Source organism: Anolis carolinensis, chromosome 5, assembly GCF_035594765.1.
Source record: "Anolis carolinensis isolate JA03-04 chromosome 5, rAnoCar3.1.pri, whole genome shotgun sequence".
Taxonomy (NCBI): domain Eukaryota; kingdom Metazoa; phylum Chordata; class Lepidosauria; order Squamata; family Dactyloidae; genus Anolis; species Anolis carolinensis.
Genome location: NC_085845.1, coordinates 139,546,881 through 139,571,647, shown reverse-complemented (window position 1 = coordinate 139,571,647; position 24,767 = coordinate 139,546,881). Strand labels below are relative to the sequence as shown.

At 43.6% G+C, this 24,767-nt stretch overlaps 1 protein-coding gene across 3 annotated transcripts in view; it reads left to right on the top strand.

Moving 5' to 3' along the window:
* met (MET proto-oncogene, receptor tyrosine kinase) overlaps positions 1-24,767 on the top strand; it is a 143,277-nt gene that overhangs the window by 66,146 nt on the left and 52,364 nt on the right. For all 3 annotated transcript variants that reach the window (XM_008111166.3, XM_008111167.3, XM_062982403.1), the window contains 2 exons: positions 8,777-8,950; positions 20,777-20,937. In XM_008111166.3, coding sequence (XP_008109373.1) covers positions 8,777-8,950; positions 20,777-20,937 — 335 coding nt within the window. The remainder of the gene's footprint in view (positions 1-8,776; positions 8,951-20,776; positions 20,938-24,767) is intronic.

Sequence of the window (24,767 nt, the reverse complement as noted above, 5' to 3'; positions counted from 1 at the left end):
CAGGTATATTTTTGTTGTTGGTGGTGGTGTACTGAAAATCTTAGAATCATCGGTGTCTTACAATTGAAGAAAGATGGTACCTTTTTGGATACTTTTCCAGACTCTCGTGTCTATTATTTGTTTCCTAAAAAAACACAGATCAGATTTTTTTTTCTGTGTTGTTTTGTTTTTCCTCTAAGGAAGTAAGTAAATGAATATTGGGAATTGTTTGAACAAGAGAACTGTAACAAACCAGCAAAAGAGAGGAAATGCAAATATAAGCCTGACACCTTTTCTTTTCTTTTTTCCAGTGGAACCTACTGGGAACAAAACCGAACAATGCATTAAATGAAAGAATGGTGTTTAGCATTTCCTGGCCTTTGTTGGTTTGTGCTAGGCTTAAATGGTATTATGTCTTATGCTTTAAAAGGGAGATTAAAATGAAGCAAAGAGGTGTCTTGTCGATTGTTTTGCCACACTTTTTTAGGAACATCATAGACATCAACTAATTGATGATCACCCTCAATCCCTATGTAATAAAGGATACAGTGCATACAGATTTTTTCATATAGGGAATTGATTCTAATGGTTCGATTTGAATCCAATAGTTCAGTCTCCACATGCAATGAGTTCAGTGTTTTTCCCCTCTACATGGTAGCTTCATATTCTCAGAAATTGGGAAGTCATCGCACCTGCTAGTTCAGAGTGATAAGAAAGATGGAGAACAAAACATATATGAGGAAAAGTTAAAGAAGCTAGCAGCGTCTTGGAGAGAAATTTTGCTAGTGAAACAAGATTGCTTTCAGAACTGGAAAGTGGGGAAAGGATTGGAAGGATATCTGCTGTCCTTTTTTCTGTTATAAAGACCCCAATGCCAACTTTTAACTTAATTATTCTTTTCTTTACTCATGAATTATGTGCATTCTTTGAACATACAAGCAATAGACAAAGTGTTAATTCTTGTTTTTTCTTCGTGTACTCTGTGAATGCACACTAATGGAGAAGCTGCGCCTGCGCAGGTTCCGACGGAAACTCTTCCAAGCTGAAGTTCAAATTTTGGCGGTAACCACGCCCCCCTTCCCAAGGGGCATATAAGGCAGCCCCAGGCGCCCGCTCTCCAGTTCCTTTTTTTCCGCCGCAAGGTTCACTTCGGACTCTTCGCATGTCTACTACTCGTTTCAAGCGTTGCACGCAGTGTGCTGCTAAAATTCCTGACTCGGACGGCCACGCCAAGTGCCTCTTCTGTCTTGGCGAGGCTCATGTGGTCAGTACCTGCCGTTTTTGCCTAGCTCTCACGGCTCAGGCCAGAAAGAACAGAGCCGCTAGGCTTAGAGCGGCGCTCTACGAAAAATCTCTCGCGCCAGAACCGACTCCGTCGACGTCGGGTACGTCGGCGTCCTCAGCTTTGAGAGCTATGTCGGCACCACCAACTAAGCCTCCGGCAGCCAAGGCTTCCTCGGTCTCGTCCAGAGCGTCCAAGACCTCCAGGGCCGCTAAACCGGTCAAACCACCGTGTACTGTGACGACGGCGACCGTGTCGACCCGCTCCGGAAAGGTGGGACCTTCCTCGACGTCGAGCTCTCTGGCTTCGGTGACCTCGATCCGCTCTCGTATCGGTTCCCCTCCGTCCTCCTCTGCTATCAAAATAGCCTTTAAAAGGGCTCACGAGGAGTCTCGTCGAGCGCAATCCGACTCAGCTGTGGTTCCTCCCACACCTGGCAAGTCCTTGAGGGTTGCATCCAAGCAACCGCCGGCGAAGAAACGGCTAACTCAGCGCTCCTCCTCCTCGGCCTCCTCAAAGAAAGACCCGCCATCTTCCTCGACAACTTCCTCGAGAAGGTCTTCTCCTATTGTACCAGCCCAGAGGCCTAGAGATGTTTCTCAGTCTCCATTGCACCCCCTGTCTGATGGGGAGCTGCAGGACTCACCCCACCACTCTACCCAAACGGTGGTCAGGGTGCCGGTGCCGGAGCCCCTTGCGCCGCCTCGCTCGTCGCGCCAACAGCTCTTCCCTCCCACCTCGACACCGGAGCGTGGCAGACAAACGGCTCGCCTGGCTCGGGCAGCCCAGGCCTCAGCCTCTAAGGACCTTCGGCCTCCGGCCCTCTCTTCCCGCGAGGCCTTGCCTCCTCCCGAGACTGTGCTGTCTTCTCCCCCTCAGTCCCCCCAAGGGGCTGAGGAGGAAGATGCTGATGTCGACCGCCCAGACTCTGTCCTCTCGGCCTCGGTGGTCTCTCTCGGTCTCGACCTCTCTCCTCCCCACGACGCGTATGAGGCGGACCCGCCTTCTCCTACTGACAATGTTCGCGCTTTCGCTGAGCAAATGGTCAGGATGGCCGACGCCCTGGGTTTGGAGATCAAGCAAACCTCCAAAGCAGTGTCTGACCCTGTCTTCAAAAGGGTGCAGGCCCAAGCTCCGCCGGCCACGCTTCTCCCCTTTCTGCCTTATCTGTTGGACGTTATCCAGGCCTCCTGGAAAAACCCTTCCTCCATTCCTCCGACCTCGAAGAGGATCGAGACTTGGTACCGTACCGACGATGATACCCTGGAGTGGCTCAAACACCATCCCGACCCTAACTCCCTGGTCGTTAAGGCCTCTCAATCCTCAGGTCGTCAGTCGAATACTCCGGCCGACAGAGAGGGGAAGCGCTTCGACGCCGTGGGTCGAAAACTTTATTCCGGAGCCCTTTTGCTTTGCCGCATGGCGAATTATGGAGCCTGCATGGGTGCCTACCAACAAATTATCTGGGAGAAGGCGCAGCCCTTCTTCGCTAAGATGTCGGACGAAGACCGCTCCGTCCTCACTACCCTCCAACAGGAGGCAGACTCGCTCGCTCACCACCAAATACAAATGGCGAAGCATACAGGTGATACTGCGGGTAAAATGATTGCCCACGCGATTTCCATTCGCCGCCACGCCTGGCTGAGGTCTTCGGGTCTCTCCTCATCTTCCAGACAGGTCATTGAGGACCTTCCCTTTGACGCGCTCGGACTGTTTCACGCCGGTACCGATGACAAACTCAAGTCTAATCATGACTTTAAAATTCTTGCGTCTAAATGTGGCGACCAACCTCAACCTCAGCGCACTCGCTGGTTCCCGCACCGTTCCCGCCGTTTCCCGCCGCAATCTTTCAGACACCATTCTTTCAGGCGGCCTTCGGGCTCGAACAATCAAGCCCATCACCAACCTCGCCGGAGACCTCATCCGCAAAAGCAACGCGGTCGATCCACCCCTGCTCCTCCGCAGCCTAATCGGCGTACCTGACGCCAACCCCTGCCAAAGCTCCTCGCCCGCTACCGTTGTAGAGCCCACGCTGCCTCGTCCCTTCGGTATCTTTGCAGACCGACTAGCCCCTTTCTACAATCAATGGGACTCTATTACTTCAGATGCATGGGTTCTCCGCATTGTCCAAGACGGCTACGCCTTAGAGTTCATGGACCTCCCTCCTACAGGTCACGTTCTCCACTCAAACCCTTCCCCAGAGATACTGGCCGAAGTCGAAGCGCTACTGGCCAAAGGCGCTATCCGTCCCTCCCCTCCCGAACTGGACCCTTTAAGTTTCTTCTCCAGATACTTTACAGTCCCGAAAAGAGGAGGCGGGCTACGCCCGATTCTGGACTTAAGGGCACTCAATATATTCATCCGCCCCTCCAAATTCAGGATGGTCTCTATTGCCTCTATCCTCCCGATGCTGCAGCGGGGAGACTACTTTGCCTCCATAGACTTACGAGACGCCTACTTCCACGTGGCAATACGAGAGGCGCACAGACGGTTCCTATGCTTCAAAGTTCTCGACCAAACCTACCAGTTTACCGTTTTGCCCTTCGGTCTCGTCACGGCCCCGAGGGTCTTCACCAAGGTTGTCGCCGCCGTAGCGGCCCACCTCAGGCTACATGGCATCACGGTCTTTCCTTATCTGGACGACTGGCTTCTCGTCGGGCCCGACCCGGTTCTTCTCCAAAATCACGTCTCTTTCACGCTGCGTCTTCTAAAATCTCTCGGCCTCCAACTCAATTCCGAGAAGTCAAATCTCTCCCCGTCAACCCGAATCCGGTTCATCGGGGCCCTCTTCGACTCCGTCGCAGAGACTGTGTCACTTCCGTTCGACAGATTCCTGGCTCTCCGCCACCATATCGCCCTTTGTCGATCTGCCCGGAGGGTCAGAGCCCGTGTCATTCAGGTCCTTCTAGGCCACATGGCCTCCACGGTTCTCACGACCCCGTTTGCCAGGCTGCGCCTTCGGACCCTGCAAAGGTGGTTTATAGACACTTTCAAACCGTTCCACCACCACAACTCCAGATACCTGTCGGTACCGTCGTCCGTCCGCCAGTCTCTCTCATGGTGGATGTCTCACCAAAACGTGTGCAAGGGCCTTCCTTTCCATCCAGCCCCGCCATCGCTAACCATAACCACAGACTCCTCCACCTACGCTTGGGGAGCCCACATGAACGGTCTAACGGTTCAAAATCTTTGGTCCCCGTCAGAGAGGGCCAACCACATAAACTTCCTCGAACTTCTCGCCATTCTCAAAGCCCTAAAAGCATTCTCCCCCCTCATCCGCCACAAGTCCATCCTCATTCAATCGGACAATCTAGTAGCAGTATTCTACATCAACAAACAGGGTGGTACGGGTTCGAGGAAACTGATGCTCCTCTCCTCTCGTCTCTGGATTTGGTGCATAGCCCACGGCGTACAGATCTCTGCAATCCACCTACCGGGCGCCCAAAACAGCTTAGCGGATGCCCTCAGCAGGATGACTTCTTCCTCTCACGAATGGAAGCTCAATCCCGAGGTCCTCGACGGTCTGTTCCGCCTCTGGGGGCGCCCTACTCTGGATCTCTTCGCGTCTCCCCACAACGCTCAGCTACCCCGCTACGGAGCGAGGCTCCCCCCGAACTCTTTCCCCGGCTGCCTAGGGGATGCCTTTCTTCTGGACTGGTCGGCGGAGATGCTTTATCTTTTTCCACCGATTCCCCTCATACCGAAAGTTCTCGAAAAACTTCTCTCGATCTTGGTCACGGCGATTCTCATAGCTCCGGCCTGGCCCCGCCAACCGTGGTATCCAGCCCTTCTTCGCCTCTCCAGAGGATCGTTTCACCCTCTGCCTCTCTCGCCGCACCTTCTCTCACGGGAGGACGGCAAAATTCTTCACCCGGACCTTTCTTCCCTTCATCTCACTGCATGGAGGATTCTTACCTAGCCTCTCTTCCGCAGAATCTGCAAGACGTCCTGCGGGCAGCCCATAAGCCGTCTACTACCAAGGCTTATTCCTACAAACTCTCTCGCTTTCATGCCTTCCTTCGATCCCGTAACGTCGACACCTTCCCGACCTCGGTATCGGTGGTCCTCGACTTCCTCATGACTCTCGTCGAGAAGAAACTTTCTCTTGCCTCTATAAAAGCTTATCTCGCAGCTCTTTCCTGGTCTTTTCAGCGCCACGGCCAGCCATCTCTTTTTTCTCACCACCTGATCAAAACCTTTCTCCGGGGCTACAATAACATCTGCCCGCCGTCGCTACCACCTACGCCGGGCTGGAGCCTCGAACTTGTACTTTCTCAACTGTCTTCTGCTCCCTTCGAACCGCTTGCCTCGACCGATCTACGCCTGCTCTCCTGGAAGTTGGCCTTTCTGGTGGCGATCACGTCGGCACGACGGCCATCCGAGCTCGCTGCCCTCAGAGTCGACGAGCCTTATCTTCGTTTCCACCATGACCGCGCTGTTCTTCGCCCGGACATTACCTTTCTTCCTAAGGTGGTGTCAGCCTTCCACCTCAACCAGGACATTGTCTTACCAGCTTTCTTCTCTAACCCCTCCTCTCCTCTCGAGCAAAAACTGCACCTTCTCGACGTTCGGAGAGCACTTCTTTTCTACAGGGACCGTACTAAGGACATTCGTAAGTCACAAAGACTCTTTGTCGCCTATGCCCAGGACAAGTTGGGTAATCCCATCTCTTCCCAAAGACTGTCCCACTGGATCGCTCAGGCCATTGAGTTGGCCTATGAACTAGCCAAGCGACCTCCCCCTCCTTCCATCCGCCCGAGGTCGACTAGGGGCCTCTCGGCGTCGACCGCCTTCCTTAGGGGTATTCCGCTTGACTCCATATGTAAAGCGGCTATCTGGTCAAACCCTCTCACGTTTGTCTCTCACTACAGGCTGGACAGTAAGGCCCTTAAAGACTCGGCCTTTGCAAGATCAGTACTCTCATCTTGCCTCTCCTGACTCTCAGACGTTTTTTCTCTTCATATTCACCCACAGGTGACTCTCTATACCTCTCCTTCAAGTTGGACGGGGTTTTTTCCCCATACCTGCCTCTAGGGATATGTTTTTTTCCCATGATTGTATTGAGCAGTTGCTCTGTTGCTTTGTACCGCCTCGTTGGCCCTGGCGGATATGCCAAAGACCAAGATGTGTTTGTCCCTCTCCCCCTGGGAGAGCGTTTATATGCACTACGCAATTGTGTATTTTTCTCTATCATGTTTATTGAAAAATTCCTTCCATGTTATGTTCTTCTTCTATGATGCTCATGTTGCATTGCACTGGTCCTTTCGGACAATTTATTGCACTGGTCCCTTGGGACGGTTATTTTTTCTATGTCCTAATAAACATGTGTTTGGACATTCACTGATTGTCGAGTTTGCCTTGTCCCACCATCCGGGACCTTAGCGTGTTAGTCTCCATTAGTGTGCATTCACAGAGTACACGAAGAAAAAGGACAGGTTGCTCACCTGTAACCATGTTTCTTCGAGTGTACTCTGTGAATTCACACAAACCCGCCCTTCCTTCCCCTCTGGCAAACCTCTCCCTTTCTCGTTGCCTTGGCGGCGTAGGAACTGGAGAGCGGGCGCCTGGGGCTGCCTTATATGCCCCTTGGGAAGGGGGGCGTGGTTACCGCCAAAATTTGAACTTCAGCTTGGAAGAGTTTCCGTCGGAACCTGCGCAGGCGCAGCTTCTCCATTAGTGTGAATTCACAGAGTACACTCGAAGAAACATGGTTACAGGTGAGCAACCTGTCCTTCTCATTCTCGGAATGGCCAGGAGGAGCAATCCACTACAACTGGAACTTACCCAAGCCCTTCTTCTGGGTGAGAAAATCACTTTGATACTACAGATTGCAGCATGGTGCTTCAAAAGCTGCTCATGCTGATTTATATTGGACCCATCTCACAAACACTAAAGCCTCAAACTATCCTGCAGCATTGCAAATACCCCGAAAGGACACTTAAACAGAAAAAGGCCGTCAATGATGCATGTGATCTTGTCAATGATGCTGAGCACATTTTGTTTGCAAGTTATTATCAGAATTAAAAGTATTTCAATATCTATGTATCAATTCATCTTCCAATAGCCAGCCTAGATAACTTTTGTCTTACGATTCTAGGACTGTATCATATAAACAAAGCCTTATGACCAAAGAATTGTTAGTGCATCCACTTCTATTAAGATTTTTTTGTTTTGTTTTTTAAACTCGGGTGTTTTTGGCCATGACATATACGTTTACCCAAAAATGCTTTAATGGTCCATATTTCTTCCAAAGCTGTTGAAACATTGAGAAATTTGGAGACCATTCCCTAAGAATATTCTGTTCAGACCTTAATAATTTGCTTGGATATTGTAGTGGATTGCTCCTTCTGCCATCCCAGAATGAACCTTCATGGTAAGTACAATTTCTCATTCTTTGAGAATACAAACAGTAGAAAAATGAGAAAATGAAGCAGTGTTCACTGCATCTTTTTGGAAAAATATTTTGGTGTAACCTAAAGAGCAGTAGGCAGTGGTGACAGCAGTCAGGTATTCTTAGAAACTGGGACAACTAAAGGCAATCTTCCTCAAACCAAAGCCAGGAGTGGGTTCATCAGCCTTATGTGTGTCTCTTGAAGTTTGTATGATATAATAAAAAATTAATCTTTGAAGAGAGGGGAGCTGTAAATATTTCCGGGTCTCATTTTTTGTTTTTTACTGTTCTTGTAGGATCTGATCAAGAGTTATTAATACTCTTGTGCAGATAAACAGCTCTGTATGATAGGAATTGGTGTGTTCCTTGTATTCTTTTGACATTGCCAGTATCAATAGAGCTGTTCCATTATTCACATTATATGTGTTGATAAAAATTGCACTGTTAATTCTCAGTTCTTATTTGGAATATCAACCTGCCAATTGGGGCAATACGCATTGGATTTTGCACCCATATGTGTGTTTGTATGGTGATGGGTTTTTTAAAATAAAAAACAGGACAGACTTTCAAGCAAATAGGAATGGAAGGCGAACACATCATTCTCATATAGGACTGAGCTTCTCTGATAAGCATACAGCACAATCTAGATCTCTAACATTCTTAGAATATAAAGAAATTGTAAAGTGGTGTTCAGACATTTTATTTAAATTTAACTGATACAAGCTGTGATTCTAAACATGCATATTTGGTATTAAGTCACAGTAGAACTTGCTTCTCAGTTAGCATGCTTAAATTCAGATGTCTAGTATCAATAACATGAACTGTTTTGTATGATAGCATGTATAGCACTTGTATAGGGTGATCAAATAGCTAATTTTTGAATAACTGACTAAGGGCTTCTTCAATTATGATAATTATAATATTTATTACCCACCTCTTTTTACAGCTTGAGGTGGTGGCACAACCTCTGGAACATAAAGTCTTGTATAGCTTTCAGCAGTTCTTCCACAGCACAGTCTGTTTCATAAAAGTTATGAGCTGTTTTATTCTAATGGTAGTTACACACCTCTGATGTGTGTAAATCGCTCACTGGCTCATTTTTGGACTTATATTTGTGCCATTAGATAACCAAGATCCCACTAAATGGACCAGGATGCTCTCACTTCAGTACCTGCAGTCAGTGTCTTCTGTCACCTCCCTTCATGAACTGTGGCTGGTGTGGGAATCGGTGTGCATATTCTTGGGAGTGCAGCAGCGGAGGGTGGACACAGGAGACATGCTCACCCCAGATATCTCAGGTATGGTCTTATTTTTTGTGCTTTGAATGAACCCCTTTCAGATTAATATCTTTACTATTTCTAAATATAGCTTTGTGCTGGTTTAGCAAAATTAGGCAAAGATCCATTTGTTGCTTGGAGGGACACTTGCTAGAAGAGAAGCAGCATGGTGTAGGTGACAGCTTGAAAGAGCCCAGGGGGATAAATGTGACCTGTACAGCCCTGCTGTAAGCTTCTGTTACATGGCAAATGTATGTTTCCACATTGTGAAATACTGTGCAGCATGAAACCAAAGTAAATACAGTATTGGGAAATACATAATTGGGTATACCCATCATGGAATTCAACACAGTCTGAATAAGGATTATGAGCAAGGATTATGGATGAATGGAATCATGCATTTTACATTTTTAATCTGTATATTGTTATGTGTTTTATTTGTTTAACTGTTTTTAATGGTTTTAGTGGATGGGATGTGTTTTATTGCTATGTTTTAAACAACATTGCATTTTGCCAGAGTTGTAAGCCGCCTTGAGTCCCCTACGGGGTGAAAAAGGTGGGGTATAAATGAAGCAAATAAATAAATATATATATTCCACGTGCATGTATCTGGAAGTGTTACCTATGCGTTTTCTGAAGGAAAAGTGTATGTGGCCTTCCCCAAATCATTTTGTGTGCCAGTGTATGTGTGTCTTTCCATTTTCCTACTTAGAGTGCCCTCCCTGTTGAAACTTCTGTTAGCCCCACAACTAAAATAAATACAGGTGTATAGGGAAGGCCTTTTGCAAATTTCACCTGAATAAGTTTCATCTGCATAGAATCCAGAAAACCGGCTGCTGGGCTTACCCACCTTTGGACTTACAATTAGGCATGCACCCAAATCTTTTTCACTTGAGAATTCTCACCATGGAGTGAGTTGCTTGTTCTTGGTTATAAGAATTCTTAAGAGAAACTTGTGTTCTCCTCTATATTGTAAGCCTTTAAAATTCTTTAAAAACCTTGATATTGATGGGAGTAAAATGCACTCCTTTGGCTCGGTTAAGACCTTTTTCCCCATGGGAACTCTACAGAGCTGTCAGTTTTGAAGGCGTGTTTGGATGGAGTATCCTTTTTAGAAAATGTTTCTCTCTCCTTTGTTGTTGCCCAGTAAATAAGGGTGGGTTTTTTTTTCAAAGACTATAGATAGATCCTCAGGAAAAGGGACAACCAGAAACTGGTTTCAGCTGGGTGGGGAGGTCATGTATAGAAAAAGAAAGCAAGAGCAAAATTACCCAAATGAGAATGAGCTTAGTTGTCCATTGCTGTTTTCATTTAGTTATGGTCGTTGCAAGATTTGTATAGGCTGCCTTTGCATTTAACCAAGTCATTTTGCATTAAGTGTGACATTATTATGAAGGTCTAGTTTTACAGAGTGATCATGACTCTTCTAATCCCTTTTAGTACATGCGCAAGCCGCTTATACTATGGATGTATTTACAGTGTTATTGTTTTGAAACAGCCCAATGTGTAAATAGAATATTTAAACAAAACATGTGAAATAAACCATATAAAACTGCATCCAGAGCAAACCTCATGGAGGTAATAAATATCCTATATTTCCTACTGCTAGAAGAGTGGTAAGCAGTATTGAAGTGAAATGGGAGAGGGCCAAAGTAACAGAACACAACAGGATAATGACAAATAGATTTTTTAATATAATAGATTATAACGCAGTTGTGAGTTAAGAAATTATGAGTGAAAAATCCACTGACTGCCTTGTACTTTATAGTCATGTACAGATGTACAGCATGAAGGGAAGTCTGTTTTTTTTTAAAAAAAAAATAGGGGACATTTACATTCACTTTAAGCCAAAGCACACAGCTTAAATAGAGTAGAAGGCAAGTCCTAAATAATTTTTAAATTATGAAGTCTGATTCATAGTTACATTAGGCTTTTTTGTAGTCCGCATAGTGTAAAAGTGCCTTGAAATGAATGTAAATCATATTTAAAACTACATTAAGGCCCCTTACCCCTGCCAGGGGACTGGAAAGAGGCCATAATATGGACGAGATGTCATGCTAAGATTCTGTGAGGTTAGCTTGAATTTACTCAGTTTCATCCTGCATCATTTCTATGCTTTTAATAATTAAATGAAAGTATGTTGTATCTGTGTTTTTACCTGAATAAATTAATTTTAAAGTCTTGGTAAAACACTTGCACATCATTTAAAAACTGTCAGTTCCTGAAATGAGACTCAGTGAACATCATTCTTGTACTTAGTAGTGTTTTGTGTGAAGTTCATAAAAGGAAAAAATGATTTCTCAGAGTGCAGCTGGATTGATTTAAACCCTGAGATCATTTGCTCAATATGCTACTTTAAAATTGTAGTAAATATTATTCCCTGGCAGTGATAAATTGTGAAATATTTTAATAGTATGCACCACATCATGTGCAACTTTGTGAAACCTGCTTCTGAAAAGAAAGAAAATAATGCAGCTGAGTACCTAGCTCTTTATGGTTGCTAGCTGCTAAGGCAGATTTCACGCTTTGCTGGACCATGACAGTTGGCATTACTGCTAAAAATAAAAAAAAAATAGATTATTCAACTTTCGTCTGTTGGTTTAAACTCATGCACATTAAATCTAGCAAAGATACGGAGACTTGGTGGATTCCCCACCCCACCTTTTGGGAGGAGGGGGTATAATAACCTCCTTTGTGTGGCATTTGCAATAGAAACTGAAAATCCTTTAATATTTTAAAGCTTGGCTAGCACTATGATCAAAATGTGTTTAAATACCTTGGTGCTAATGTAAGTGGCAGTAGCAAAGGTTTGAGTTGGTGATAATGTTCCTTTTGCCTTTATTATGATAGTTTCCATTATTCCAAACTATTTTGGTGCCATCAAATGTTAATTCCACAAATTACAGGGGTGCTTTTGGTCCCATTCTGATTTTTAGCTTTAATGTCATAGATAAGGCATCTGTGATACAGGACACAAGTAAAACTCACATACATGATCTGACACATGTTCATTTGACTCCTGTTAGTCCCAATTGGAGTTGCTCCATTGATTGAGTAGGATTTACCTATTTGTTCAACCATTTAAGCCTCGGGAACGTTCTTACTTCATCAATGTTTAACATTAACACAAATGACCAGCCACTGCCAGAAGGGACAGAGAGTTTCATCTTTGCTGACAATCATGTCATCACTACCCAAGCAGGGAGCTTTGAAATGGTTGAACATAAGCTCTCTGAAGCTTTGGGTGCTCTTACTGCCTATTACAGGAAAAACTAGCTGATTCCTAATCCACCTAAAATGCAGAAATGTGCTTTTCATCTTAAGAACAGACAAGCATCTCAAACTCTAGGATTACCTGGGAAGAAATCCCACTGGAACATTGCAGCACACCAAAATACCTAGGAGTTACTCTGAACCGTGCTCTGACTTAAAAGAAGCACTGCTTGAATATCAAGCAAAATGTGGGTGCTAGAAATAATATTATACAAACGTTGAGTGGCACAACTTTGGGATCACAACCAGACACAGTGAAGACATCTGCCTTTGCGCTTTGCTACTCTGCTGCTGAGGACACATGCCCAGTGTGGAACACATCTCACTATTCTTAAACAGTGGATGTGGCTCTTAATGAGACATGCCGCATTATCATAGGATGTCTACGCCTTACACCATTGGAGAAATTATACTGTTTATCCGGTATTTCACCACCCGACATCCTCCGGGACGTAGCAGCCAATAATGAAAGGACCAAGGCAGTGACATCTCTGGCCCATCCCCTGCTTTGATATCAGCCAGCACGCCAACGCTTTAAATCAAGAAATAACTTCCTAAGATCTACAGAAACACTTGCAGGAACACCTCAGCAAGCGAGAGTCCAAAAGTGGCAGTTTAAAACTCTGAACCTCAATCCATGGCTGATACCAGAAAGGAAATTCCCTCCTGGGCACACAGAAGATTGGGCTTTTTGAAAGGCTCTGAACAGACTGCGCACTGGCACCACGAGATGCAGAGCTAATTTTAAGAAATCGACAGACATTTTCCCAAAGAGTTCCAAAACATCAAAACACCTCATATTTTTCCTTATGTATAGAACTGAACAGTTGTCTCAGAGATTTTGGCATAAAATTAACTTTTCCTGATCAACAAGCAGTCTTTAGGCATTTACAGACTAATGAATTTTAATTGGCATACGCTTTCATGGACTACACATTACTCCACAAAAGCTTTATGCCAAATAAAATTTGTTACTCTTTAAGGTGTCACACAGTACTTTGTTGCTTTACTGCATTAGGCTAACACAGCTACAGCCCTGGAAATAATTTTCCCTAGAAACTTTCATTGTAATGCCTACTTATTTGGCATTCGGTAGCTATGCTCACTTGGCTCAAGAACTATGTCAAAAGGCTTTGCAATTATTTCTTAGGCCAGCCGGGAAAAAATGATGTGATTGTTAACTGAGATGATAAACAGGCCAAAAGCATTCAGGAAATTTGGATGAGTGTCACCAGAGAGAGTAATGGAACAGCAACAACAAAAACAAATATTTCAGCTGTGGAATTCAGGTCATTTAAAAAAGGTGAATTCACACACAACATAATTATGGCTTTGACTTTTTTCCTTGGTTTTAAAAGGGGTAAAAGTCTTTTGTGTTTGTTTTGACATTGCTGACAGTTAAAAAATAGTGTCAAGCTTTTATTGTGAACAAGCATTTTGTACCTGTGCAATAGAATATTGTTATATTTGGGCAAACAGCTCTAGGACTTGGGTAAGGGAGCAGCCACCTCTTAATGCCTTCTTTGCCTCAGTCTTCTCACAAAAAGGAAGCCGTCCTCATCCTCGGCAACATGGAATGGATGAAGGATTAGGGGAAATCCAACCCCAAATAGAGAAACAAGTCATCCAGGTATACCAGGCTGCTCTAGACAAATTTAAGTCTCCAAGGCCAGATCAACTACATCCAAGAGTTTTGAAGGAACTAGCAGATGTCATTTTGGAACCACTGGCAATCATCTTTGAGAGTTCTTGGAGAATGGACAAGTCCCAGCAGATTGGAGGAGGGCAAATGTGGTCCCTATCTTCAAGAAGGGAAAAAAAAGGATGACCCAAACAATTACTGTCTGGTCAGTCTCACGTCAATACCAGTCAAGCTTCTGAAAAAGATCATTAAGGAAGTGGTCTGCAAACACTTAGAAACAAATGTGGTCATCGCTAATAGTCAACATGGATTTATCAAGAACAAGTCATGCCAGACTAATCTGATCTCTTTTTTCGATAGAGTTGCAAGCTGGGTTGATGCAGGGAACACCATGGATGTAGTTTATCTGGATTTCAGTAAGGCCTTCAACAAGGTCCCCCATGAGCTTCTGGCAAACAAACTAGTCAGATGTGGGCTAGGCAAAACTACAGCTAGGTGGATCTATATGGTTAAGTGAATGAACCCTGGGCCAGGTTCTGTTCAACATCTTTATTAATGACTTAGATGAAAGGCTAGAAGGCATGACCATGAAGTTTGCAGATGACATCAAATTGGGAAGGATAGCTAATACTCCAGAAGACAGGAGCTGAATCCAAAACAACTTAACAGATTAGAGAGATGAGCCAAAACGAACAAAATGAAGTTCAACAGGGACAAATGCAAGATACTTCACTTAGGCAGAAAAAATGAAATGCAAAGATACAGAATGGGGAACACCTGGCTTGACAGCAGTACATGTGAAAAAGATCTTGGAGTCCTTGTGGACAACAAGTTAAACATGAGCCAACATACAATGCAGTGGCAAAAATGTCAATGGGATTTTTGGCTTCCATAAATAGGAGTCTAGTGTCTAGATCAAGGGAATTCTATTCTGCCTTGGTCAGACCACACCTGGAATACTATGTCCAATTCTGGGCACCACAATTTAAGGGAGATGTTGACAAGCTGCAATGTGTCCAGAGGAGGGTGACTAAAATGATCAAGGGTCTGGAGAACAAGCCCTATGAGGAGCGGCTTAAAGAACTGAGCATGTTTAGCCTGCAGAAGTGAAGGCTGAGAGGACACATGATGGCCATGTATAAATATTTGAGGGGAAGTCATAGGAAAGCTTGTTTTCTGCTGCCCTGGAGACTAGGATGTGGAACAATGGCTTCAAACTACAGGAAAGGAGAATCCACCTGAACATCAGGAAGAACTTTTTAACTGTGAGAGCTGTTCAGCAGTGGATCTCTCTCCCCCGGAGTGTAGTGGAGGCTCCTTTTTTGGAGGCTTTTAAGCAGAGGCTGGATGGCCATCTGTTGGGTGTGCTTTGATTGTGATTTTCCTGCTTCTTGGCAGGGGGTTGGACTGGATGGCCCAACCCCTGCCAACTCTATGATTCTAACTCTTCCAACTCTATGATTCTATGATTTGTCCTCAGTATGAGATTGTAAAGTTGTTTCCAAAATCCTTGAAGTACCCAGGAGTGGTTTAAAATGATACATGGACCCCAACACCCATGACAGAAACTTGACAAACAGTTATAGGCAGAACATTACAGTGGTACACAATCTAGCCTACTGAAATACCTGTGAAACCTTCAGTAGCATGTGTCAGAAACTTTGAAAACAGGCACTAATGAGGTTCAACAATGATGATGACCAGATTACCAGCTGGTCCATATTTATCTGGTGACTTTCAGTTGCTGAGGGATGAGGATATGAATGCAGTGCTTGGCAGCATTTATTGCATTGCCCCTGGTCCTTTCAGGCTTATTATCTCTAATAGGGTGATGATATCTGAGGAGACTGAGTAGGAAGTAAATTTGCCCTCAAGTGAAGTGTTACAACCAACTTCTTAAGAGCCTGCAATCTGCTCTTGAAAATAACTGATCTTGTTTTAGAAAATATGCACAAGTGTCAAGATGGTTTCTAAAATTTCTTTCATGAGCCAGATCCTTGGGAAAGTGGTTGATGGCCTTTTCCAAGCCCTCTGATCCAAGTGCTTTCAGATGGGTTTCAAGCTTACTTTGAGAGGAGTTGTGGCAGCTACCCTGTAGGATTATGTCTCTTTTGAGGAATAGAGATGACGTGGGTAATTTTCACGCCTGACTATTATATTTCGGAATGCATCAAGGCTTTTTAAAATCCCTACTGGTTCCCATCAGCATTAAATGATTGGGAGAGATCATCTGTAAATGCAGATTCATATGTCACAAGTGTGTGAATGATACCAAGTCTTGTCTGCTTTTCATCAAATCCAGGTGTCAGAATTAGTTTTCTGAATTGGTATCTAGGCACAGTCATAGTCCAAATGGGGGCTAATAAATTGAATTTCAATTCAGACTTCTTGGTAGATAATTTAGTTGTCCAGAGGATTAGGAATCTAATTTCCTAGAAGGGTTACTCTCATTATGATCATCTCCATGTGGATGGAGCCCTCGGTGGTGCAGTGGATTAAATTGCTGAGCTCCTGGACTTGCTGACTAAAAGGTCGGTGGTTCGAATCTGGGGAGCTCCCTCTATTAGCCCTAGCTTCTGCCAGTCTTGCAGTTTAAAAACATGCAAATGTGAGTAGATCAATAGGTATTGCTCCAGTGGAAAAGTAATGGCGCTCCATGCAATCATACCTGCCACATGCTCTTGAAGGCCTCTACGGACAATGCCAGCTCTTCGGCTTAGAAATTGAGATGAGCACCACCTCCCAGAGTCTGATACGACTAGACTTAATGTCAATGGGAAACCTTTACTTTCACTTATGTGCTGGGAATCCTTGAATCAAGCATTATGATTAACTACTGTTGCATATGTACACAATGGCACTCATAAGTTACCTGTTATTAGTTGGCATAATGCTCTTGAGAGCCAATAGCATATTGTGGTTTGAGCATTGGAATGGCGCTCTGGAGATCAGAGTTGAAAACCTGCTTGGCCATAGAAACCTGTTGGTGACCTTAAGCAAGTCATACTTCTCATCCTGTCACGCCCAAGGCAACGGAGAACCGATACACGGAGGCCAAAAACTATCTAATATCTTTATTAAGGAAATATATAAGAATAATAAAAACAAGTAGGAAACGTAGTCCAGTAAAAGACCTTTCAGGGAAGGCCAAATATAGTCCAGAAATATTTTGTCCAATATATTATACTAGCTGTGCCTGGCCACGCGTTGCTGTGGCGAAGTCTGGTGGTATGGGAAAGAAAGTATTGAGGAATTGGTGGTAGTTAAGGTAAAGGGTAAACGTTTTCTCCAGACATTAAGTCCAGTCGTGTCTTACTCTGGGGGTTGGTGCTCATCTCCATTTCTAAGCCGAAGAGCCGGCGTTGTCCGTAGACTCCTCCAAGGTCATGTGGGATGACTGCATGGAGCGGCGTTACCTTCCCGCTGGAGCAGTACCTATTGATGCACTCACATTTGCATGTTTTTGAACTTCTGGGTTGGCAGAAGCTGGGGCTAACAGTGGGGGCTCTCTCCGCTCCCCCAATTCAAACCTGCGGCCTTTCGGTCCAGAAGTTCAGCAGCTCAGCGCTTTAACACACTGCACCATCAGGGGATATTATTTCCTAAAGGTTGTGAATATACAATATTTCTGATTGGGTTTTTTTGTCTGTTGGAGGCAAGTATGAATGCTGCAATTAGGAAAAATGATTAGGATGTAATGGCCTTCCAGCTTTAAAGCCTGGCTGTTTTCTCCCTGAGTGAATTTTTTGTTGGGAGGTGTTAGCTGGCCCTGATTATTTCCTGTCTGGAATTCCCTTGTTTTCAGAGTGGTGTTGTTTGCGATATTTTATGTGCTTCTAGTGTCTGTGGCCCTGAGAAAACAGGATTTGCCAGACTTTGATGATGGGAATACTTTGTTGGGAGGTGTTAGCTGGCCCTGATTGTTTCCTGTGTGGAATTCCCCTGTTTATTTACTGTCCTGGTTTTAGAGATTTATGAATTTAGCACCAAAATATCACGATATATTGAAAGCATTGACTACAAAAATGTGTTGGATAATCCAGAACGTTGGATAAGCGAGTGTTGGATAAGTGAGACTCTACTGTAATTACTACATAGCATTACTGCGTATGGAACTACTTTTTCTGTCAAATTTGTTGTATAATATGATGTTTTGGTGCTTAATTTGTATAACGATTACCTAATTTGATGTTTAATTGGCTTTTCCTGAATCCCTTCTTATTATCCAACATGTTCTCTTATCCTGCCGTCCTGTTTATGTTGGATAAGTGAGTACTGTATATTTCTAATCTTATATTATCTGCTTAGAACTGGATTATATGAGGCCCCTTCTTCACAGCTGTATAAAATGCACACTGAAGTGGATTATATGGCAGTGTGGACTCAAGATAATCCAGTGCAAAGCAGATAATATAAGATTATAAATGAGTTATATAGCTGTGTGGAAGGGCCTTGAGTCTACACTGCCATATAATCCAGTGCAAATCTGATAATCTGTGGAAGAAGTCTAAGTGAGGCCTAAATGTGCCTGTCCCCTAACTGAAATCTGGCTGCCCCTTGGTTGCTAGGCAACCAAGTGGGCAGAGATTAGCCCTCTAAACTGGCAGCAATTGGATAAAAAAAATTATAGCTCTCCCTCTAATTAGGACTTTATTTTTCTTTTCTTTTTGTTGTATCAACCTAGAGGCGTGGATGATGGGTTGTGTTGTCAAATTTTGAGGCTGGGGGGCCTGTACTTTTGTTGTTTTGTGAGTCGCCGTGATGCCATCACTCTTTTATATATATAGATTAGAGTCCAAAGTTGTAATCCCAAACCGAAACACACTCTATTTACAAGCAATAGAGTGGGGAAACGTCCAAAGATCTCTCCAAAGTTCAAAGTAAGTCCAAGGCAAGAACTGGGAACAAGGCTTGATACTAGAAACAAGGTCCAAGGCTGGAAACACGGCAAGATAGTTCTTGAATACTTGGCTAGGCAAGGCAAGGCAAAGAAACTGGATTGCAGACTTCACGAAGTCCACACTAGGCTGGAAACACGAAATCACTCTTGAAGCTGATCTGTTGACTCCGCACGGAATTCTCCGTGTCAGGCACTTTTAACTAAGTCCCATCTTCCTGCAAAGCAGGTGTCCAGGGCTTCCTTTCCCAAGGGAAAGAGAAGCGAAACACATCTCTCTCCAGATGCGTTCCTCCCTAGAATTTCCCAGGGGAACATAGCTAATTAATGTCTTGTTTAGCTGCTAATCTCAAGCTCCTCCGAAACTGCTCTTTTTCACCCCGACTGGCAGCATAGGACTGTTTCCTAGCAAAAGGGGGGGAGGCAGTGGGAAAGGCTTGCTCAAGGTCTGTTTTAATGGGCTCTTGGGTAGAATCATCAACAACAGGCATCTGGAAAAATTCGTCTCTTGTTGAGCCGGCAAAAAATCCATGTTTTCGTCACCATCATCCATGATGGCGCTGGGATCAGAACTCCAAGGCCCATGGGACATCACATATCCTCAGACTTGAAGGAACGCAACAACAAAAATAATCTTCCCACAGATTCTGGAATAGCATTTGGGAGGTTATCTACCAAATATCTGGCTCATCAGCCACCAATCTGCTTAAGTATTGATTTTTTTATTGTTTGCTTTTCAATCTTGATAGACGAATGAGTTGGGGAATCAATTACCTGTAGGAGAATTCTTATTAGTACGACTTGAATAATATACTATATAATATATTGAGGAAATGTGACAGCATGCTCAAAAGATGACTGTGGAAGAGATTTGAAATGGTTTTTATTAGGGTTTGGATATACTTCTTCATTCATTTTTCTCCAGGGACGATTATTTTACCATTATGTGGTTTAATTTGTGCAGTATGTTCACAATGCCTACTTTTCCCTTGGCATTACATTTTTTTCAATCCTTGCAAGTATTAAACTGGGTAGATGAAGTTGAAAAGAATTGTACTAGTCTTAGTGGATATTAAAAGAGAGCAGTAACCTGAGCGTTTTGCTAGAAATGTTCTTCTCAGGTGCAGCATAAAAAACCAGAGCTCATGATGAAAGGAATAATTGTGCTGCTTAATAGGAATATAATATCTCTATAAAAGATTAAGCCAAAGACACTTCTCTAGTTCCATCACAAGCATGCATTAAGCCTTTTGTTTTCTGGCCTCGGCTTGAAATGGTTGCAAAATTAAATGGTATTGTTAAGTCTGTGTAAACCCTACAGCATTGTCAATTTTTATTGACACTGCTGAATATCCTTTAGTGAAATCTGCACAAATTCTATAGCATTCATACATTTTCCCACCATTGTTATATTTACAACACAATTTACAATATACAGAAGGTTGCTGAGTGTGGGAGGGAGGCGGGCATTTCCTTTCTGGATTGTCATTACATTGCTACAAGGTAGGATATTTTTAACTTCAATTTTAGAAATGCCCAAATGATAGCTGTTCAGCCAAAACATTTTGTAGACATTATGTTGAATTTCTGGATCCTAAGGCAATGTTTGATTTAGATGTCTTTGAAGCTGTCATCACCACGAATTCCTACTTTTTCATCAAGTTGATGAAATAAGTAGCATGCTCAGTCTGATATTCTTTTATTCAGTATCATTCTTCTAATAAAATAAGTATATTGTATTCTTCAGCATACCACACGAAAGACATAAAAGAGGGTATTAAAAAAACTATTACAATGCAGAGCTTGTTCAGTGCCCTAAACATAATAATTCAGAGCTTTCTAGCAGTGGCTGGATTATTTATTGCTACTGTCTGAGTAGACTCATGCTGTGATGAATGCAAGGTGAGGAACAATTAAGATAAAGGGTAGGATACTCTCTTCTTGATGAAATTATTTTTGGCTTAAAAAAATAAAACACCTTCAAAGTTTATCAGAATTTATAAGTTCAATACTGTTATTTTCCTTTCTTTTTTAGATTATTCCAAGCAGTGCCACTTTTGATGGTGTAACAAGACTGACACTGTGTGGATGGGACTTTGGATTCAACAAAAATAACAAGTTCAATTTAAAGACAATGACAGTTCTTATAGGGAGAGACCAGTGCATTCTGGATGTCAAAGCTAGTGACAAAAACAAGTAAGTTATCAATACTCCTTCAAAACAAGGTTTCTCATACATGCAGTGAATGAAAACTATAAAAAAAAAACCTGGACCCATCAATTCTTTATATATCAACAACAACTTTTATTATGGTCCAGAGACTCTTATTGTTACTTGGGTGTACAGGGTATGCGGGTTAAGAAGATTAACAACAGCCGACTGATTAAACATGCGGTTGAATAAAATTTACAACAGTTAAAAACTGCTTAAAATACATGATGGCTGTGAACATAGGTAAAATACTACAAAAGGTACTGGTGTATTTCAGCCTGTGTCTAAAATTGGGAATTGTGTAATCCTGGCTGCCTCAGAAAGAAAGTTGGCAACCGCCAAAGTCACATGGGGAAAATAATCACTAAATACAAACTTTGCATAAAATTTCACTGGAGTAGCTGGTAAGTTTCTAAGCAGGGGATTGATCATCTCTGCTCGGGCCTGTTCATAATAAGTATGTATATATCTGTTGTCAAATGTGTAACCTTTTATACTTACTGTTTTTAAAGTAATTTAAATCTAGAAAAAAACTAAAATAAAACACATAAGGACATTTTTAGATATATATAACAGAAAATGACACAGCTACATACTATATTCTACTACTGAACTACAACTATTTATTTCGTGTCAAAAGCATTGGTACAGCAAATACATTTCAAATAATGGAAATAAAATAGAAAAGAAAAGAAATCACAAGCAACTAAATAGTTTTGGACCAAAAGCGGGCAACAGCAACCGCATTGTCTGTAGCTTTAAACAACTCCTCCTCCGTACATGAGGCAGAGCATTGTGGGCTGATATATATGCTGAGTTGTTTGTTCAGCTCCACAGTCACACAAGGTGGAGGATTCCTCCAGGTAGTGCCACCTTGCCAAGTTGTCTTTTGATCTGCCCACTCCACTTCTGAGTCTGTTCAGGGACTTCCAAGTTGCCCATTCCTGGTTTGCCCCTGGAAGAAGACCCTCTTGGGGGGCCATCCAGTTAGAATTGCCAGGTTTAGCTGCCCAGAGGGACACCCTTGCTGTTGCTGGAGGAACATCAAGAGGAGTGGTGGTTCTCATGAAGCCCTTCCTTGATTTGAGTCTGGTGGGAGGAGGGTGGTAGTCATGCAGTGGGTGGCATTCACAATGTTCGACCTTATTTCTCTCACCATTAGCAGCAACTTCCCGTCGCACGTCAGGAGGGGCAATGCCAGCTAACTTGTAGAGTTTATCAACAGGTGTAGGTTTAAGGCATCCCGTGATGATTCTGCATGTTTCATTCAGTGCTATGTCCACCTGCTTTGCATGGGCAGACTCGTGCCAAACAGGACAGGCATACTCTGCAGTTGAGAAAGACAAGGCCAGGGCTGATGTTCTTACTACTTGTGGGTCTGCTCCCCATGCGCTGCCAGTCAGTTTCCGCAGGATGTTATTGCGTGCAACTACTTTGTGCTTGGTGTTCATGCAGTGTTTCCTATATGTTAGTGTTCGGTCTAAGGTGACACCAAGGTATTTAGGATGGAAACAGTGTTCGAGCTCTTGGCCTTCCCAAGTAACTTTCAGTTTCCTGTTGGCTTCGCGGTTACGTAGGTGGAAAGCACACACTTGTGTCTTGGCAGGGTTAGGCTTCAGGTGGTTCTCTTTGTAGTAACTGAAGAGATCTTTCAAGGCATTGGTGAGTTGCTTTTCAACTGTTTCAAAATCTTTTGCTTGTGTTGTAAGGCCAAGGTCATCAGCATATATAAAGCTCCTTGTGAGTGGTGGTAGTGGCTGATCGTTCGTGAAGATGTTAAATAAGGTCGGTGTAAGAATGCTGCCTTGGGGTCAACCATTCTTTTGCCTCCTCCATCTGCTTTTCTGGTCCTGAAACTCCACATAGAAGCTGCGGTTTTCTAAGAGGGTCTGGACAGTTTTTGTAAAGTCAAAGTCCCGGGTGATATGGTAGACTTTATGCAGCATTTTTCTATGTTACACCGTGTCATAGGCTGCCGTAAGGTCCACAAAAACTGTTCCCGTGATGCAGCCTTTCTCGTAGCCTTCCTCGATATGTTCAGTCAGATGAAGAATTTGACCTGTACAGTTTTTCCCTGGTCTGAAACCTGCTTGTTGTGCAATAAGCTTGGGTTCGATAATAGGTCCTAGTCGATTTAATAGCATCCTCTCATAGACTTTATATAGATGACATAAGAGGGAGATTGGTCGATAGTTCCTGGCATTGGAGGCATCTTTACCAGGTTTTAAGATGGCAATTGTCTTCGTTTTCCTCCATGCTCTGGGAATCTGTTTGTGTGCCAGGCATTGATTGTAGAATTTCAAAAGCCAGTTTTCAGCTTTGGCCCCCAAGTGTTTGATTTGCTCCATCATCAGGTCATCTAGGCCAGGTGCTTTACCAGTCTTACATCGCTTGATGGCTTCTCTGAGTTCTTTCAGGTTTAGAGGAGAAGACAACTGGTGGGTTTCAAGTTCTGGCACGCTGTTGATTTTCATCTTTATTCTGCTGCAGTTGGTTTTCCCATTCTGAATTAGCTGGTGAGCTATCTGGTCTGGTGTCACGTTCGCGTGTCCAGGGTTGACCAGAGGGTCGCTATCCAGGCGTCTCAGCAATTGCCAGGCTTTTCGGCTACTCTTGGACATGTCCAGGTTCTCAAGCAGCTCTATCCAACGGTCTTTCTTAGCATTAGCTAAGGCTGTAGATAGTTTTTGGCCTGCTGCTATAGTCCCATCACTGTATGGGTTCTCTTGAAATAATCTGAGATATTCTTGTAGCTGATTTAGTGATTCTTCGTTTAGGCCTGGTAGGTAGCTTGTGCGACAGCCTCTAGGGATTGAGAGCCTTGAGGATCTTTTCACAGCTTCTACGAACAGGTCACAATTTTCTATAGAAGGTTCTATATCAGAAATAGCAGCTTCCAAGGTCTCTGTAAACTTTGTCCAGTTAGCTTTATTGAAGTTATATCTTCTGCGGAATGGGACACTTTTCGGTCTTACAGCTGCATATGCTACGCAGCATATTGGTCTGTGTTGTGTGTTAGGTATTGGGTTTAATACCCTTTTGGTGCATTGGTGGCTTATGCTTTCCTTTACAAAAATCAGATCAGGGTTATAACCACGCTTCCATCGGCCGCTATTAAATGATGGTGGTAATTTACTGTCATGAAGGAGGCTCATTCTACTATTGTCGGCCCACGTTAGAACTGCTTCGCCATTTCTATCATCTTCGTCATAGCCCCAGACACAGCTGTGGCTATTGAAATCTCCCACAACAAAATGGGCTTCATGATTGTGGCAACTGGTTGGGGGTGTAAAATAGAAATCAGCCCCAGGTGGTTTATAGAGTGATGATACGGTGCAACTATCAAGTTCCACAGATAAGATTTCAATGTTGTTCACTTCTGTGAGGGAAGTTGCAGAGATTGCTACACCAGATCGTACAAAAATGGCACTGCCATATTGTCTGTGAGGTTGTTCCACTGCCAGCTGCATTCCAAGAATTTTTGGTGTTCTCATTGTAATGTCTCTGTGTGTTTCCTGTATACATAGGATGTCACTACAACTAAGTGACGGTTAATAATAATAACAAAACCAAGAACAAAACACATGCGTGCACACACTAAAACAAACAAAAGAATCTATAAGCTTCCTACTCTCCATCTGTTGGTTGTTATGCCTTGTTCATGTACTAGCTTTAAATGATACTACAGGGTGTTTCAGAACGATGTACTTGAGGCAACACTTGAGGCAACATGAACCCCCCATTGATAAATGCCCCATCGTTGTTGGAAAAAAGTAATGAGTAAATCCCAATCTTTGCTATAGTTAGTTAACCAA